At 52.1% G+C, this 16814-nt stretch overlaps 1 protein-coding gene and 1 long non-coding RNA gene across 3 annotated transcripts in view; both read left to right on the top strand.

The window, feature by feature from the left end:
- The first annotated feature begins 103 nt into the window (after window positions 1-103).
- Window positions 104-3754, top strand: LOC117803824. The gene is made up of 2 exons (XR_004627931.1): window positions 104-2656; window positions 3577-3754. It is a non-coding gene; the product is annotated as an uncharacterized LOC117803824 (long non-coding RNA).
- A 2875-nt stretch (window positions 3755-6629) lies between these two features.
- CYRIB (CYFIP related Rac1 interactor B) overlaps window positions 6630-16814 on the top strand; it is a 133435-nt gene continuing 123250 nt past the window's right edge. For both annotated transcript variants that reach the window (XM_034668615.1, XM_019794956.2), the window contains exon 1: window positions 6630-6777. In XM_034668615.1, the coding sequence (XP_034524506.1) occupies window positions 6645-6777 (133 nt within the window). In that variant the 5' untranslated portion in view covers window positions 6630-6644. The remainder of the gene's footprint in view (window positions 6778-16814) is intronic.

The following is a 16814-nucleotide window of genomic DNA, read 5'->3' as shown; positions in this document are numbered from 1 at the left end:
CCGGGTCCTCCCAGCTGCGGGGAGCGCGCGGCGGGGCCCCGCCGGGAGGGAGGGAGCGCTCGGGGTGGCCGCCCCCCCCACCCCGACCCCTCCTGCGCTCCAGGTGAGGGCGCAGGATCTAGCCCCCGCGCAGTGCAGCCCCCAGCCAACTTGCATTGGGGGCTGGAAGGCCAGCCGCTTCGAATAGAGGAACTAGAGGGGGTGAACAAAATCTCCATTGGCCTTAAGACTTCCTCCTGGGGTAACCACCCGCCTATGTTTAAAGAGCACTTCCTCTTTGCCCTTTATCTTTTCATCATCTTTTTTTTTTTTTTAATGGAAGTTCAGTGCAATCGGGTGGATGCTCTTGCAGCCTGCAGGGCTTTCCTGGGGCTGTGTTCACACACAGTGGGTAGCGAACCTGTGTGTCCTGTCCTAAGGGTGGGAGGAAAGAGGAACCGGGGACTTCCCTGGTTGGAGCCCGGTGCGGGCGGAGGGGGGTGGCGGCTTTGATCCCCACCCTGCTGCAAGAAATGGAGCCGATGGGGGAGGAGTTGAGCGGGAAGGAGGCCCCGCTGGGGAGTATCACGTGGACTTTGCACCTATGCTTAATTCCTGGCCCTGCCACCTTACTAGCTGTGTGACCTTGGACGAATCGCTTACCCTCTCTGAGTCTTAGATGGCTGTCTGTAAAATGGGTGCTTTGAGTAGGGCCTAGAGAAAGTGAGTGTGGACTTCCTGGCCTGGAGGGGGCGCAGTAATGGGAAGTGTCATTGTCAATCGCCTCCCCTTTAATTTCTGCATCCTCACCGCCTAGAAGGGGTCCCTGGGCACCTGGGAGGCTGTGGGTAGATATCTGTGAAATGAAGAGCTGGATCTTGAATTTTGAGAAGTGAGTGGGGGTGGGTCTACATTTTGGCTTCCTTGCCCAGGACCATCCATCCCACAATCGGGGGAGAGCCACATTTTGCCACCTGGGATCTGTGTAATCCATCCCCTCCCCAGAGGAGGATTATCTTGAGAAAATATTGATTCCTTGTGAAAAGGAGCTTAAACTCTGACTTTGAGCCTCTCCTATTCTTGAAAGATTGCATTCTGTGGAAATGAAAAGGAAGCATCATTTTGATTGCCACTGCCAGATGACTGTCCGCGGAGGGTTGCCAGGGCTAACAGCTGGGCTGTTTTCCCAGACTTGGGGGTTCCTGGTAAACATGGAGGGAACCGGGGAGAGGTGATTTTCTTCCTTGGTAGGGCATGCAGGAGTGGTCAGCTGGCCTGAGTTTTCTTCCTGGGGAGGCGTGTTGGAATTTGCATTTTCCAGATCTTGCCAGACTTTTGGCATGGGGAGGAGCAGTGTGTGTGCTGAAGGAGACCAGGGTGGGTTAAGGCACAGGGGGACTTGGAAATGGCCTTCAGATAAAGGCATGGTATGGGTTTCTGCACTTCACTTTGGGAGATTTTCAGGTAATTTTGCTTTCTCTGACAGCCGGCCCTTCTTTCTCAGCTCCCAAAGGTTTCTGTGCACCTCTCTTTGGATCTTAGCTGTGACATTCTTCACATCGGAGGGCAGGAGGTGACCCCGGGTGCTGCTTCTATTCTAAGAGGCAGCCTCCTGACGTTTGACATGTGCAGATTCATTTTTAAGATGTGGAGTGGTCACGGTTACCGTCAAGGAGAGGTTTTATTCTTATTTTGCAGGACTTAGCGAGGGTGCAGGACTTGGCCCCACACCCTCAGCCAGGAAGCGGCTGATTCAGGATCCTTGCCCATCTTCCATCCACAGCGCGCTCCCCCTTTTTTCTGTGAGCTCTGCTCCCTTCTGAATGGCCTTTGTGTTTCCCCTGGCACCTGGCAGGCTGTCTGGTATGTGCTTGGATACACGGTACACGTTTTGTGGCAGCTGAACCAAAGAGAGATGGTCCCCCCTTTGCTCTTTACGAAGGTACGTTCGGGCTCCACCTCAAGGTCAGGGCACTGGCCTGTAGGTGACCTTGAAATTGTTCTTTGACAGTTCCTCCCAAGTGCATTTTGATCCCTCATTCTGGAATCCCAGCCTCTGACAGCTCTTACTTCAGGATCCAGACACCGTGACAGGAAGGACTCTTGAGAGACGCCAGTGTCACGCGGCCTCAATTTGAGCATTACTGTCACCTCCTTGTTTGAGGAGACCCTGGTCCCGTGGCTCCGGCAGCCTGGGACTTGGCCGTCTTCAGGGAAACCGTCTTCCAGGGAGCGCTGTGGCGGCAGTGTCGTGTCAGTGACAAATCAGATTTCAGATGGGTCCACGTTAGCTCTGCGCTGGTCAGGCAGCCTTCGGCAGGTCGCTGCACGCCTGGGACCCCCTTTTCCTCATCCGCGAACAGGCAAAATCATCTCTGCTCCAGCCGGTCCGCATCACAGGTTCCTGAGTAAGAGGGCAAGACCCAGGTCCACATGCTCACTTTTGCCTCTTCTGCCCATCGGCAGGTCAGCAAGCGTCAGAGCCTCAGTGTTCTCATTTGTAAAATGGGACCGTGCAGCGTGGGGTTGTTCTGCTCACGCAGCAGTGTGATGCCCGTAGCCGAGACCCCTGCTAAATGGCGATCACCATCTGTTTCCTCAGCTGGAGCTTCTCGAAGTCTAGACTCATGTCTCTGTTTTCACTGGACTTGGAGTTTCTCCAGAGAAGTACACTGAGGTGAGAGGGGACTGGCTGATTGCATTCTCTTTCACCTTCCCTATCTGGCCCAATGGCTGGATAAAGGCCCGTGAAGCAGTTCAGTTGGTGTTTTTCATCCCTTGCTGAGGGCACAGGTCTTTTCTTTACTCTCTCCTAAAGTTAACTCTTGATGTGCTCACGGCACTCACTTCCTGTGTTCTCATCACCTTTGCATGGACCCCTCCAGCTTTAACGCCAACACCTGAGTCCCTCAGATTCTCAGATGGGCAAAGTTCCTGGCGCTTGGGAATGAAGTTTCTGATGGTCTGGAGAGGAGTGACGGACCTCACCAGGTTGAAAGAAAGATAGTAACTTTGTAGCCAAGAACACATGAGGTTAAGGGCAATTACATCTTTCTTGTTGTCCTTGTCTACTTGTAGCTGCAGTGTGGCTATGGCCTTAGGGCCCGGCCTGCCTGGGTTCGCATCCTGGTTCTGCTGCTTACTAGCTCTGTGACCTTGGACAAGCTTTGTCCTCTCTCTCTGGGCCTTCTTCAGCTCAAACGTGAGAGTTGTTGTGAAGATCAACTCTGACGTCACATGCAGCACCTCCCAGCACCGTGCATGGCGCAGAGGAGGTGCTCTGCCAGTGTGGGTTCCTGTCTCCCCCTCCCCACGGCTCTTTCCATCCCCACCCTGCCCCATTGTCCTGTCCCCCTACGAACAGGGCTCCAGTTCCCCCTGGGAATTGAGCCCTGGGCTGGCAGTTCCAGGCTAGATTCCAGTTCAGGGCGCCATGCTTTCCCAAACCAATCGTTGGTTTGGTTTGACTGGCCGTCATATGGCGCTTCCACTGAATGGGAAGATAATTGTACCAGAGCTTGTCAAGAAGAGTAAATCGGGGAGTCACTGAGTTTACGTTCCGTCCCATTGATTTTTTTTTTTTCCTCCTTTCCAAAGACTTACTAGCTGCCATCTGCTCCGAGGGAAGGAGACATCATGTTCGTAAATATATAAATAATCGAAGTCAACGAGATTTGTTTAAAGAAGTGTGACTGAGAGTGATTTTAATAAATATTTAAGATGATCTGAAACCATTAGAGGAATTGCAGGGTTTATTAAAAAACCGGAAACGTGTTTTGGAAAAGTTTCTTTTCTTTGCAAGTTGAATAAATGTCAAGAGTAGAGAATGAGGGAGGAGCATTTTCTGAGCATGGACACAGGGCTCCTGAGGGGCAGGTCGCCTGCCGATCTGCTTGTCTCTGTTGGGTGACATTGGCAGCTGGGCAATCATCTGTTTATAGGGGCTTGCGGGTGGAGAGGGTGACGGTAGCCAAATCCACAGAACCAAGGGTAAGGGACCTCAACATTTTTGAGAGCTGCTTGAGCTTCCTTGAGACTTGGGGGGTGGGGATGGGGAGCCAGCGGGTAACACAGGGCAGGAATCACCCTAGGGCCTGTACATTTCAGATCCTGTTTCTTCTAGAACGTTCCTAAGACAAATCTCTTTTGGTTAATGATGGGCTGCTTTTTAGTGAGTCCTGCTAAGGTCCATAAGTTGGAAGGCTTCTAGGTGGTCAGAGCAAGGGATGTGGGGTGGGGGCAAGTCAGAGCCGGGGAGCACCTTGGAACAGTGCTCCCCAGACTGGAGTGTGCCCCCAGATCACTTGGGCTTCCTTTGCAGATTCTGAGTCAGAGGCTGGGGGTGTGCTGAGATTCTGCATTCTTTACGCTTTCCCATAGGAAGCTCTGGTCCGTGGACCACACTTTGAGTAGGGAGAGCATGGAGGCCCCCACTCCCGTCATTCATTCAGGACCTGGACTGACATGGATGTGAATCTGAATACAACACCCGAGGATCCGAAGGCAGCTGATAGTTCAGTTAGTGGAAGAGGCAGCCTTGCCCATAACACATGCGATTAAAAAGATGGAGGCCTAGAGCAGAGTCCAGTAAGAACACAAAGGGGTGGCAAGAAGAGAGCCCCCATTATCTACCACAAGGCCTGTACCCTCGGAGCAGTTGAGGCGGGGAGGGAGGCAGTGTGAGTGTAACAGGTCTTCACACGTGGTTAGGGCTGGAAGGATCGAGCAGGAAGCTCATGCTCAGAGTGTCGGGGGTTAGGCGTCCAGGACTCTCAACTTAACAGATGAGGGAACTGGGAACCAAAAGGGGAAGCATCTTGCCCAAGAGGCCCAATTAGGCCTGGAACCTGGGTCTTAGCAGGGCCTTTCCTCATGGCTCCACGGTGTCTGCCTGTGAGTGTCTTGGGACAGTCCTTGGTGCAAGGCAGCCCCAGCCCAGGGACTGGTGCTGGCTGGGTGCCCTGTCCCAGCTCAGCGGTATCAGTGCTGTGGCCTTCCTTCAGCAGAGGACTAAGCACTTAAATCTACAGTGAAAAAGAAGGCCCAAGGCAGGGAAGGCAACAGCGTCGAGTTCACATGTCCTCAGAGGCTGATGGCCTGCTTGCCCCCCCCCCCCCCCCCCCCCCCGGCATCATCAGATGTGGGGAGTGCAGTGGGATGCATTTATGCGCAGGAGTCAAGGACGGGAGGAGGCTTGGGCAGCACGCGTCTTTGCTCATCTGCTTCAGGGAGCCCCTGGGACTGGCTCTGTCTGGCCACTTGGAGCTCTTTGGAATTTAAACCCAATGCCCACTCAGCAGACACTGCCGCCCCGAGGAGCTCCCGGAGCCCCAGCCCTGCCACTCAGCCATGGTGTGACCTTGGGCCAGTCCCTCACCTTGCTGAGCCTGGGCCGCGGAAGTGGGGCTGACCGCGCCTGCCTCTCCGGGTGCTTTGAAGGGCTCAGTGAGGCCATGTGCATGTAAGCTGCTAGCTAGTCCCTGGCGGGAACACTTCCCAAAGGTCCCCCTCCCGCAGGCCCTCATCACAGGTGAGTGAGGACTGGTGTGTCCAGTGCAAGTGTCGGGCCAGGGCCATCTGCTTGGCAGAGATACAAGGTCTGAACTTGATGGGAGGCAGATGTTTCTGATAACATCACCCTGCTGCGGTGGCTTTACGTAAAACCAGACACTGTGGCTGGCCCCTCTGGGGGTCTCCTTTGCTTGGGGAGGCTGGCAGGGTGCAGAGCTGGGCAGCCTGGGCCAGCTGCGTGTCGGCTTGCCCGGTTCCCTCGCGGTGCGGCTCGGAGGTCGCACACCCCCCTCTGGCATCTCAGTGCCTGCTTTGCAGCCTGTTGTGCTCTTGCGTCAGAAGGCGTCTGACTGCGCCTGGCTCGGGGCCTGACGGCTGAGAGGTGCTCTAGAGTTCAAGGCTGCTACCCACCCGGCCTCAGGGAGAGGAACCTGCAGCTATCGGAGGCTTTTCCTGCCTGTCTCTGCGCGGCCCCAGCTTTGCTCAAAACCAGAGTGGAAGTCGAACGCAGAAGACGATGTGGAAGTGAAACTCGGTCAATAACATCCTAAAATGTCTGCTCTGCTCTCCTGAACTCTGGTTTCGTGTATTGCTCTGAACCCTGGAGGCCCCAGCGGCCAGGCTGTGTGTCTAAGATCACACGGGCTTGTGAATGAAAGCCGAGTGACGTTTTCCAGTCCTTGCTGAGCAGGCCTTCAGTGTCAGTGTTCAGTTGGTAATGGAGGAACCAGATGAATCCTGCTATACGGTGACTAGAATTAGGCGAGCACTTACTGTGTGCTAGGCCCTGTGATGGGTCTGTGTGGGGGGTACACGGTGTGCGTCCCACTGCCACCCACATGAGTCCCCAAGGGGCTGTGCAACTTGAGAAGAGGAAGGCTTTGTTTCCTTGGGCTAACCCAGGCCCAGCCCCCTGCCCCCCCAGGTCCATTCTTGTCACCCAGGAACCGGAGAAGCTCTGTGGCTGGCTTTGGGGACAGGATGGCAGTGGGGAGTCCCTTGACACCAGACAGGACAGAGCAGCGGGCTGATGGAAGTGGGGCAGGAGAGAGGTTAGGGCCCAGGCAAAAGCCTCCCGGATCATAGGGCTCCCATGAGCATCATGTGGTGGGTTTTGGTCTCCCCTGAAATGGTAACAGCTTTCCCTGTTGAGCATGGACAATGTATATCTGCATATTTTATTTCTGACGGTCACAGGGTCTGTGCGAGGCAGGTCATGTTGTCCCCATCTCACAGGCGAGGACACTGAGAAAACTCGGAGCCGGGAGGAAAACGTACCCCGCCAGCGTGAGTGCCCACCCCCTATTTTGACTTCCTCTTTCAAGCGAACCTCGGCTGTAACTCCAAAAATCTCCAAAGGGAGCTGTCTGCAAAGAGTAGCTGCTGTTGCTGCTCGATGCTGCTTTGGAACAGGGTGGTTTTCATGTAGGCATCTCGGCCACCACCGTCACCAAAGCCACCTACTATGGCCAAGGAAAGTCAGCATTACAGAGTACTGCAAGTAGATGGATGACTTGGGCTAATTTGAGTGCTGAGGTGTTTTGGTAAATTCAGTGTGAAACTAACTCGTGCTATTAATACAGATCTTGATGCATTTGGTGTTGGGAATTTCAGCACATCGCATGGTCTGCGGGCACCCCCACAAGAGAAAGATGTGGGGGGAGATAGGTGCTGTGGGCTCCTGCTTTGGCGGCGGGTTGAATTTGAAAGGAGAATCTCAGTGTTTGGATACTGGTTGTTGTGGTCTTGAGAAAATAAGTGGACATAGTATTAATACTTCTGCTGGTTCCTCCCATCCGTTTTCAATCTGTGAACTTGCCAGAACATTCTATGCATGCGTTCGTTCCCTCTTCCCCAGTACTCCTTTCATCTGACATGACGTGGGGTGCTTATGCTTCCTGGGTGGAAGGGCCAAGAAGCCGCATTGTTGACAAGCTCTCTCAGGTGATTCTGGTGCAGAGGTCCCTGTTAGAGACCCAGTTGGAGAGCCCCCCAGGTACTGTCCTCTCCTGCCCCTGTACCGTCTGTTTGTAACTCTGGGTGTGCTGGGGGTGGGGTGGCTGGTGCTCAGAAGGAAAGGGTGTGGAAGATCACCTAGCCCCTCCTTCCCAGGCTTTTTCAGGCCATGGCTCACGTAGGAAAGGGAATTTGTAAGGCGTGGGTCGGGAGATGGGCAGTAAAAGAGGACGCATCTCCTAGCCGGAGGTGACGGTCCCAGGGCCACTGCCCAAGGTGCTGAGGAGGTCAGGGGTGTGTTGTCTGGAAATCGCACTTGGACAGCGCTGATTTCTTCTCTAACGTGGGACCTGTTTAGACAGCCAGCTCGGGCCCAGTGCCAGGGCAAGTTTTCATGCCCAGCCCACCTGTTCTTGGTAGGCAGGTTATAAAGCCAGGGGCCTTCCCCCCACCCCTCCCCCCCAGCGGCGCTGGCCGGCCTGGGAGGCCTGGTTTCCTGTTGTGATCTGAGACTGATTCTCCGCCACTACCGTACAGACCTAAAAGCACCGAGGGAGAGGAAACCTTACATGGAGTCATGTCTTAATCATGACTTTCAGAAGTCAGCACCGCATGGTGAAAATGATCTCGGATAGTCTCCCAGTTTGTCCCTGAGGGATAGTTTGCCTATGTGTCATTTCATGTCTGCGATGCCATGCAGTAACAGGTCGGAGTAGATGGATGGCACAAACAATAGTGTATGATGTACAACTGAGTAGAATATCCAAAAAATAAAACAAATACACATTAAGTACCACAGGCAAAATACGCTTTTTCATTATTTAAACTTTTGTTATTTTTTTTAAAGATTTATTCATTCATTTGAGAGACAGAAAGAGAAAGTGTGAATGGGGGGAGGGACAGAGGGAGAGAGAGAAGCTCAAGCGGACTCCCCGCTGAGCATGGAGCCTGACTTGGGGTTCAATTCGAGGACCCTGAGATCATGACCTGAGCTGAAACCAAGAGTCGGACGCTTAACCAACCGCACCACCCAGGCGCCCCTTATTAACTTCTAAAATTAAAAAAAAAAAAACCCGTTTGGCCATTTGAGTAGAGTTGAATGTGGCTGAGTTACAGTAGCTTGGGATATGATCCCATTTTCGTTGTGGCGCGTTGGGGACTTCTTCAGAACGTGCAGCCGTCCGACCCAGTGGGGCTACGTGTATTACATAGGTATGCGTGACTATTCCAGGGGTCTCTCTGGCTTGAGTGTGATTGACTTTGGAGAGAATTCTGGGGGGACCAGCTGTCCTGTGTCATGTGTCAGACTCAGTAGACAGACAGAGGCGGCCTCTTTCAGGCTACTGAGGCCTGACTTTATTATTTTTTTTTAATAAAAGCCAAGTGTCTGGTCACAGCAGCCCCTGGAGTGGGACCTTTCTGAGTGCCATTGATGCTGCATAGCTCAAGGATGTGGTTGAATGCCCCAATCTGGAGTTGATCTGAGAAGGCTCCTGAGCCCCAGAGGGACCCCGGAACCTTGGGAGATGACCCGACTCCCCAAGGCACTGCCTCCCAGTGGGGCCTTCTCTTTCCCAAGCAGCAGTTTCTCAAAGTTTCAGTGATGAAATGCAGGGGAAGTGTAGAAAAACGGCATTTGCATACTTGTGACTTTACCCTAGACCTCCCCCTTGCGGAAGTAAATGAGGAATAAACAAGGTATGACCTTTGAGTATCCCCACCCCCCTTCCACCAGCAACTCCCTTCATGACCAGGAATGTGGCTGGAAAATGCCTCTCTCGGGTAAATTGATCTTTGTCTCAAGACCTTGGACACTTAAAACCGAAAGAAAAGGAACCTGATCTTCCGTCACCCGTCATATTAAGTAGCTGTTGGGGCAGGAGGGAGGGAGTATTTGATTCCACTTTGGAGCTTATTCTTATGTGTATTATGGAGCTCCCACTCAACAAGGGGGAGTTGAAAAACCCCTGAGAGTGCATGTGCTGATGTGCAGAGACCAGAATGTTCCATAAGAGCTCTCTGCAGAGAAAACCCAGCAGGTACCCCTGTCCCCACCCCATGATCCCTGTGGACAGTGTCACTGCCCCATGAAGGCACCTGTATCTTTTTGCTGGTGGCCAACCAGGTCCTCTAAAGACCCATCTGGGAAACCATGACAATTCATGTCAAGAGCCGTGAAGATATTTGTAGCTTTTGACCCAGTGAACCTATTTCTTGGAAGCTTTCCTAAAGGAGCGATTGAAGATATGGACAGAATGTGGCACAAAGATCATCAGCTCAGGGGGCACCTGGGTGGCTCAGTTTGTTGAGCGACTGACTCTTGGTTTCAGCTCAGGTCACGATCTCAGGGTCCTGGAATTGAGCCCTGTGTTGGGCTCTGTGCTCAGCAGGGAGTCTGCTCGCGATTCTCTCTCTCTTCCTCTCCCTCTGCCCCTGCCCCTGCTCGTGCCTTCTCTCTCTAAAATAAATAAATAAATCTTTAAAAAAAGAGATGGTCTGTTCAGCCCCTTTTACAATAATGTAATAAATTGGAAGTAACCTAAGTGTCTGAAATGTACTAAGTACTCCAGTCAGATATCCTATAGCCACTGAAGTGAGGGCTCAAGAGTCTGGGAGGACACTGAGAAAAGCACTTATTTGTAGGAAAAAAGATTGGAAGGAAGTACACACCAAGATGGCATCCGAGGCTGTGCTGGGGGGTGTGAATGTGGATATATTTCCTTTCTCTCTTTTATGCATTTTCTGCAGTGTGGTTATGATATTACTTTAACTGGAAGGAAACCTTCTTCCCTCCCCTCTTCTGTGTGCCTTTCTTATCTCTTCGAAGAAACCTAGAACTCTACTGTTTGCAGGGAAAGAAAGAAAAACCAATATTTAGATCACTTTATAAATAGTATACAACAGAACAGAACAATCACTAAAACCGAGGCCCAGGGATGCCCGAGATTGAGCTACTGACAGGCCTGATGGTAGATTGGAAGACAGTTGGAGAAAGACACAGCCAGTAGTCCCTGAATGTGCAGAGCGTCCTAGACCCGTGGGGAAGGAGCCACTGCTGCCCTTTGATAAAGGAGGTAACCCGGGGTCAGAGGTCCTGTGACTTTTCAAGACTCACCGCCCCCCCCTTCCTGGTTAGCAGCTGATGGGGTGAAGGGCATCTGGGGACACCACCATGCCAGCGACTCTCATCGAGTCCGATGGAAGTTACTTTCAGGGAAAGGTGAGGTGAATGACAGCTGCCATGAAGAATAGCAAAGTGTTTTCGGTTGGGGTGACGCAGTGTCTATAAGGGCCAAAGCGAGCTTCTGGTTCCGGTGGAGGGAGCCGTGGTCCAGCACGTCCTCAGTGGGAGATAGAGCAGCTTCTGTGCGCCAGCACGTGGGTCCCCCCTCCTCCTGCGCATGAAGAGAGAGGGGGCTGCGCTCGACCTCTGGGGAGGAGAACCCTCTGCCGGTGCGCTGTGGCGGGATGCAGGAGGCAGGAAAGGATGGTCAGCCTTCTGAGAAACCCAGAAGGAGCAGCCCCAGGCACCTCAGCGGGGGGCTGCGCTGCCCCCATTGCTGGGATTGCAAATTTCCAGACAGTCTCTATGGTATTTAAAATGCTGTTTTCTCTCAAGTTCTATGTCTGTCATGCAGCCCACTTGTCATCTCTGCCTGCGTTTTGGAGAGGTTCTAGTTAAAAACTCCTTAGCCATTTTTTTCACGAAGGCACCGAGCATCAAAAGGTACCTGGTGCGCAGGTGCCCAACGGATGTTTGATGGATAAGGGTATGAATTAATTTTCTGCTTTGGGTGGCAAATTGAAATTGGGGTGTTTTTTTAAGCATTCACTTAAAACCCTGAGGTTCATAATCTTTATGTGGGTGTGTTTAGATACAAAGGGGGACACGGTTTAGCATCTCACACAGACATTTATGAGGGTCCCGAACATCCCTTGTTTCCCCCATTCCTGTGGCCCTCTGTCCTGCCGGGCACTGGCTGCTCCCCTAGCACCTGCGGGGGGGGGAAGGGGTGTGGAGATCAGGCAGGTGTGCTGCTGTGGGTGAGTGAAGGAGGAGCTGAAGCTCTCGCCACTTGCTGGGCTGGCCCTGGGCGTCCCCAGCTGAGTCACACCTGTTCCTCGTGCTGCAGTGTCCAGGGTCAGAGGAAGAAAGGGAAGGACCAGAGCACAGTGTGAAAAGCTGGCAACAGCAGGGTGCCTGGCACCCCCACCCCCGAATCCCCATCAGCACCTGGTGGAGAGATGGCATTTGCTCAGCAAGTACGAGGTTCAGTGCAAGGTGGAGCCCTTGGGAAAGGGTGAAGCCTCTGGCCCTCCACGGTTGCACTTCCCTGGGGTCTCGGTTTCTGGGGCTCCTGAGGGGGCTCTACTGGGCGCACAGGCCAGCTGTGCCACTGCCTCTAGCTGCCACTTCGCTCCCCCGAGCCTCCCCCTCTTCACTTGTGTAGAGGCCATCACGAAGCACTTCTTACTCAGGAGTGAGTTGGGTAATATGTCTGTCACCTCCCCAAGTCCCTGTCCTAATGACCCTACCCTGAGGGCACCATCACCTTGCACCCTTCAGGGCGCTGTGTCTGCTTTCTAGGAGGGAGAGGGGTCTTTTTTAGGTCCGCCCGGCTCTCCTCTCGCCCTTCCTTCCCTCTCCTTCCTCCCCCTCCCTCCTGCCCTCCTGCACGCCTTTCTCAGAGCATGGGACAATTCCTCTGTTAGACTGAATAATTGAGAGCTAACTCTAGGAACAGACGTCTATGAATAGATGTGCTGGAAGAAAGCATTTTTGCCAAGTTTGAGCTGAGCTGAGTATTGTCAGCACTGAATTAAAGATGAGCTTCCTGGCTCTCTGTTCTACTTAGCATTGACCAAACACTATGTCTTGAATCTTAAAAAAAAAAAAAAAAAAAGGAAGAGGAAAAAGTCAGAAAGTGGTTTATGTGACAGCAAATAAGGTCTAATCACAGCACTTCGCATCCGTACAATGCTTTGTGTTTATGCTGTGGCCTTTTCCATTAAACATGGCCAGTCCCTAAGGCTGGGCCTTTCTCTGGTTCAGGTCCTCAGGTTAGGCTCACAGCAGGCCTTGCTCCAAGAGTGTTTGCAGAATGCTTGCATACTTTTTTCAGAAAATTAAAGCCCAGAGAGGTTGGGTCATCTGTCCCAGGCTGTGCAGCTGGTCAGGACCAGAGTTGGGACTTAATTTCTTAGCCCTGGCTGCTCTTAAATGCCACTTGGTGGTCTCCTCTCAGATGCACCTCAGGCCAACAGGGAAACCAGAAAGTCAGAGACACAGTGTAACGAAGGGGAGGAGCCCTACTGAGGCCTCATCCCTCCTTTATTCTGGAGGCTAGAATTTCTTGTACTCTCAGAATTAGCCTGTTCTCCTGGTGGCCGCATAACCTGTCCTCCCCTCTCTGTCCCCCCCGCCCCCGCCATGTGTTTAAGCATCTTCTCATTTGTATGACCCTCTCCGGATTTCTCCAAAGTTCCTGGAAGCCACCTGGGGTTGTGTTGTGCAGTGAGCGACAAGTTAGTGTGTCACCCTGGGCCTTCTGCTGTGGAGCTGAGTGAAGGAAAACACTGGTTCTCCATAAGTGAGGACTGTCCTCTCTATGAGGTGGTCCCCAAGTTGGGTCTCCTCCAGACCAGCCATGCTGCCTTGTTCCAGGCTTTCCATTGTCGTACCTGTAGCAATGGTCTTTCATTCACCAAACGCATCCAGAGCCCCTGCTGTGTGCTGGGTACAGTACTGTGGGCTCTGTTCCTCACAGCAAATGCTGCCCTGTCCCCTCAGCCAGCTCGGGCCCTGTCTTTCTTGGGTCCCTGTGCCTTTGGAGTCTGCACACCGCAGGAGGCTTTTGGAAGACTGTGCCACAGATAGACTCCATGGGGATGCCTTTTTGGGTCCAGTGAGTGAAAACTCAGTCCTCACTGTTTTCTTTTCCTCCTTCTTCCTCTTCTTCCCCTCCCACTTGCAATAAGCATGCGTTCAGCATGACTGTGGGCCAGGATTTGTGGCGGGCGCCCCGAGACGGAGATAAGAAGGATGCAGGCACTGCTCACAGAGTCCTGGATGGTGGAAGGGATGGACATAAAAACAAATCATTGTATTAATATGCAAAGTGTTAAGGGTATAAAAACTTTAAAACTTGGAAAACGCTGATACACGTTGTTTAGGGGGCTGTAATCATATGTGGCAAGAGTATAAAGAAATGCACAGCAGTAATAAATGCCCAATTCAGGATAGTGCTTACCTCTGGGGAACTGGGGAGAGGAATATGATTGGGGTGGGGTATCCAGGGGACTTTGTATTCATTATATTTTATTCCTTAAGCTGGGCGATGGGTACAAGAGATGGTTTGATTATTCTTTATATATTTTTTTGTCCAGCCTAAATATTGCACAGTAAAACTTTTAATAATAGAATTGCAAGCCAGAGGTTATTTGGAGATGCTGGCCTGGGAGGGTCTCTAGCCACATTTAGAAGTTTCTCCTCTCTGTACATCTGGCCAAGCCCTGTGCCTGGCTGCGCTCACACGCTCAAGATGTGTTAAAGTAAACTCTGCTGGAGGGGCTGAAGGCTTTACAGAGAAGGCGACAGTTTGACGGTTTGAACTGAATTTTGAAGTCCAGTGCTGGGAATAGCATTTCAGATAAAGGGAACAGCTTGTGCAAAAGCAGGCAGACCAGCAGTCAGTGAACGGTGGATCAGCTCAGCTTTGGAACAGTCCGGCCATGTGATCATTCGTACTCAGAATGGCTCAGAATCCAGGTATGCTTGGAGTCAACTCAGGATAGACTTCACTCTGGTGTTAGAACCCAGTCAGTTTTCTGAGAGTGCTTCAGTGTTATCAGGGCCTTGGCTTGGTGGGAGCTGGTGTCAGGTCAAGGAGATTGGCTTCAGCTTCAGTGCAGGAAACCGCAGGTCCACGGAGACTCTGTGAAAGGAATTGGTCCTGCAGAGTGCAAAAGCTGGTGAGAAAGATCATCTTCGACAGAGAAGAGCCAAGGCTGCCATTATGTGACATTAAAGACTCATCTGGGAAACTGTTCCGAAGAGGGGGGTAAGCAGCAGGGCTGTGTCTCTGTGTGGTGGCTTGGGGAATGATGTATATTCAAGATCGTTTTCTCTGAAAACATTGTGAAGCCAGCAGAACCCTCGGGGGAGCCAGATTAAAGTGGTGATGGGGAGTTTCATCAGTGCTTAATCAAAGACATCGACTGTTTTCCGGGCCTCATTCATCCCCTCCCCGCTATTGTCTTTAATTGTGGAAATTTGTTCTTTAGGGTTTCCTTAAGGCTGGCCCTATGCATCCCCCCTCATTTGCCCCCTTTGTTCTCTGGGAAGTCATCCACTTCCTGGGGGATCCTTGGGGCTCCTGGGCTGCTCTCCATCTTGGCCCCTTGCTTTCAAATTCAGGCCAGACTCTCGCCCATACTTCAGAAGAGAGGTGCTTCTCCACACCCCAGGTTCCTGCCTGGACCGAGGAAGAACATGGTGTGTGGGCAGGTGTCGCTTAGGTATCTGGTGCAGTGACCCCATGAGATAGATGCCTTGGGAGGTGAGGTGACAGTGAATGTTCTGGAAGAGGCCAGCCTCAGCTTCTGACACTTCCTTAGGAAAACAGATTCCTCCGCCAAAGGTTGTCCTCAACTGACCTGCCAGTCCGCAGATTTTTAAAATGCGGTCTTGACAAGCTGTGTGACAGCCTGGTGGCAGGAGTGGGGCGGGAAAGCCACATTCGCTGCATGGTCCAGGGGAACCTAGCACGGATCTCCCACCAGGGACCAATTAATTCTGCGGGAAGTGATGGTTTACATGTTCCCTGTAAACGCAGGCACTGTGCACATCCGTGGGCCTTGGCCCTCCAAGCTTCCTCCCTGCCAGGCTTGTTTAATTATGGCCATGGTTGAAAACTCACAGCATCTTCCCCTGATTTTATTGGCTTGTCTTTCTCTGCATTTCATCTGCTTTCTCTTAAACACTTTTTTTGGGTATGTGTTTATAGACCCTGAGTAAACGCAAATCCTCGACTTTGATTAGGAAGCCAGCAGTGGCCAGAAGGGGCTCATTCTATCCATGTGTCTTGCGCTGTGAATGTGGACAGGAGAACAGAGGGAGGCAGGGGTACCCTAATGGTTATAGAGGGACCTGGGGGTGAAGAACTTTGTGGTCTCCCCCCTACAATAGATCACGTGCCCCGATTCAGCTCAGGTTACTTCCTGTCATCAGCTACTGTGATCACTTGATGTCACCTGCAGTTTGTTCACTCATTCATTCGCCAGAGGGACACCACTTAGCACCACACCATTTCACGGTCAGACTTTCGAGGGCAGCCAGTGATTTTGGCCTGCGTTCACTCTGCTTCTCTGCCCCTAGGATAGAGCCTAGCGTGGGTGCTCAGTAAATATTTGCTTAATGAATAAATGAGTGCCTGACATTCCATCATTAAGCATCCGTTTTTTTTTTTTTCTTTTAATCACAGGCTCTGTCTCCTTGTATCTTAAAATATGCCCAGAGGGAGGGCGTAGAATCCCCAACAATAAATTGATCACAGGAGGACAGATGGGATTCTGTGGTTCCGGGGGAGAGGGAGAGCCAGAAGCTGGCCAGGGTGTCAAGTCAGTGTGGAATTTGCTATGAAAAGAGTGGGATTAGAGGCCCAGCATCCCTGCTCTCAGAGACAAACGTCCTGATCTAGAAATAAAATGGGGGGGATGATGCTAGATTCTTACCTCACACCCCCAAGGGTTCGTTGTACCCCCACTGTGTGCCGCAGTGGAGTAGGCCCTGGGGATGCAGTGATGCATGAGGTACAAGAATCCCTTTTTCCACTAAGCCAGGGACTTTTGATTGAAAGACACTGATGATACAGGGAACGATGAACCCGTGATGGGGTGGTAGACATTGACCTCAGCCTGAGAGACCGAGGAGGGCTTCCCAGAGGAAGAGGTATCCAAAAGGGTAGGGGCTGTGTTTTATTACTTTTCACATTCCTAGCTCTAAGGAAAGTGCTTCACGTATAAACAGGTGTTCAGTGAATGATGAATGAGGGAATGTGCGAGAGGGTTTAATGAACTGGAAAATGATGCAGACGGCAGGTGTTGGTATCCTGATTTGTGGAGGGTAGAACAGGGGCACCTGAGACTAACTTTACCCGTTTTCTGAGGACTGACTGTTGGCAAGAACTAGGGTGTGCCCTAGGACACCTCGGGTGTCCGCCTCTGCCTTTTGTCCCCCCATTCAGGGAAACAGACTGCACAAGGCTTGCAATTTTTAACCAGCTCAGTAGTATCCAGATTGGACATGCAGCCCTGGTCCTCTGGACCGTGGCCCTAGGGTCCTAGGGTCCTAGGTGGCTGACTAAGGG

This window comes from Ailuropoda melanoleuca, chromosome 9 (assembly GCF_002007445.2).
Source record: "Ailuropoda melanoleuca isolate Jingjing chromosome 9, ASM200744v2, whole genome shotgun sequence".
NCBI classification, from domain to species: Eukaryota; Metazoa; Chordata; class Mammalia; order Carnivora; family Ursidae; genus Ailuropoda; species Ailuropoda melanoleuca.
This window is presented reverse-complemented; position numbering and strand designations above follow the sequence as displayed.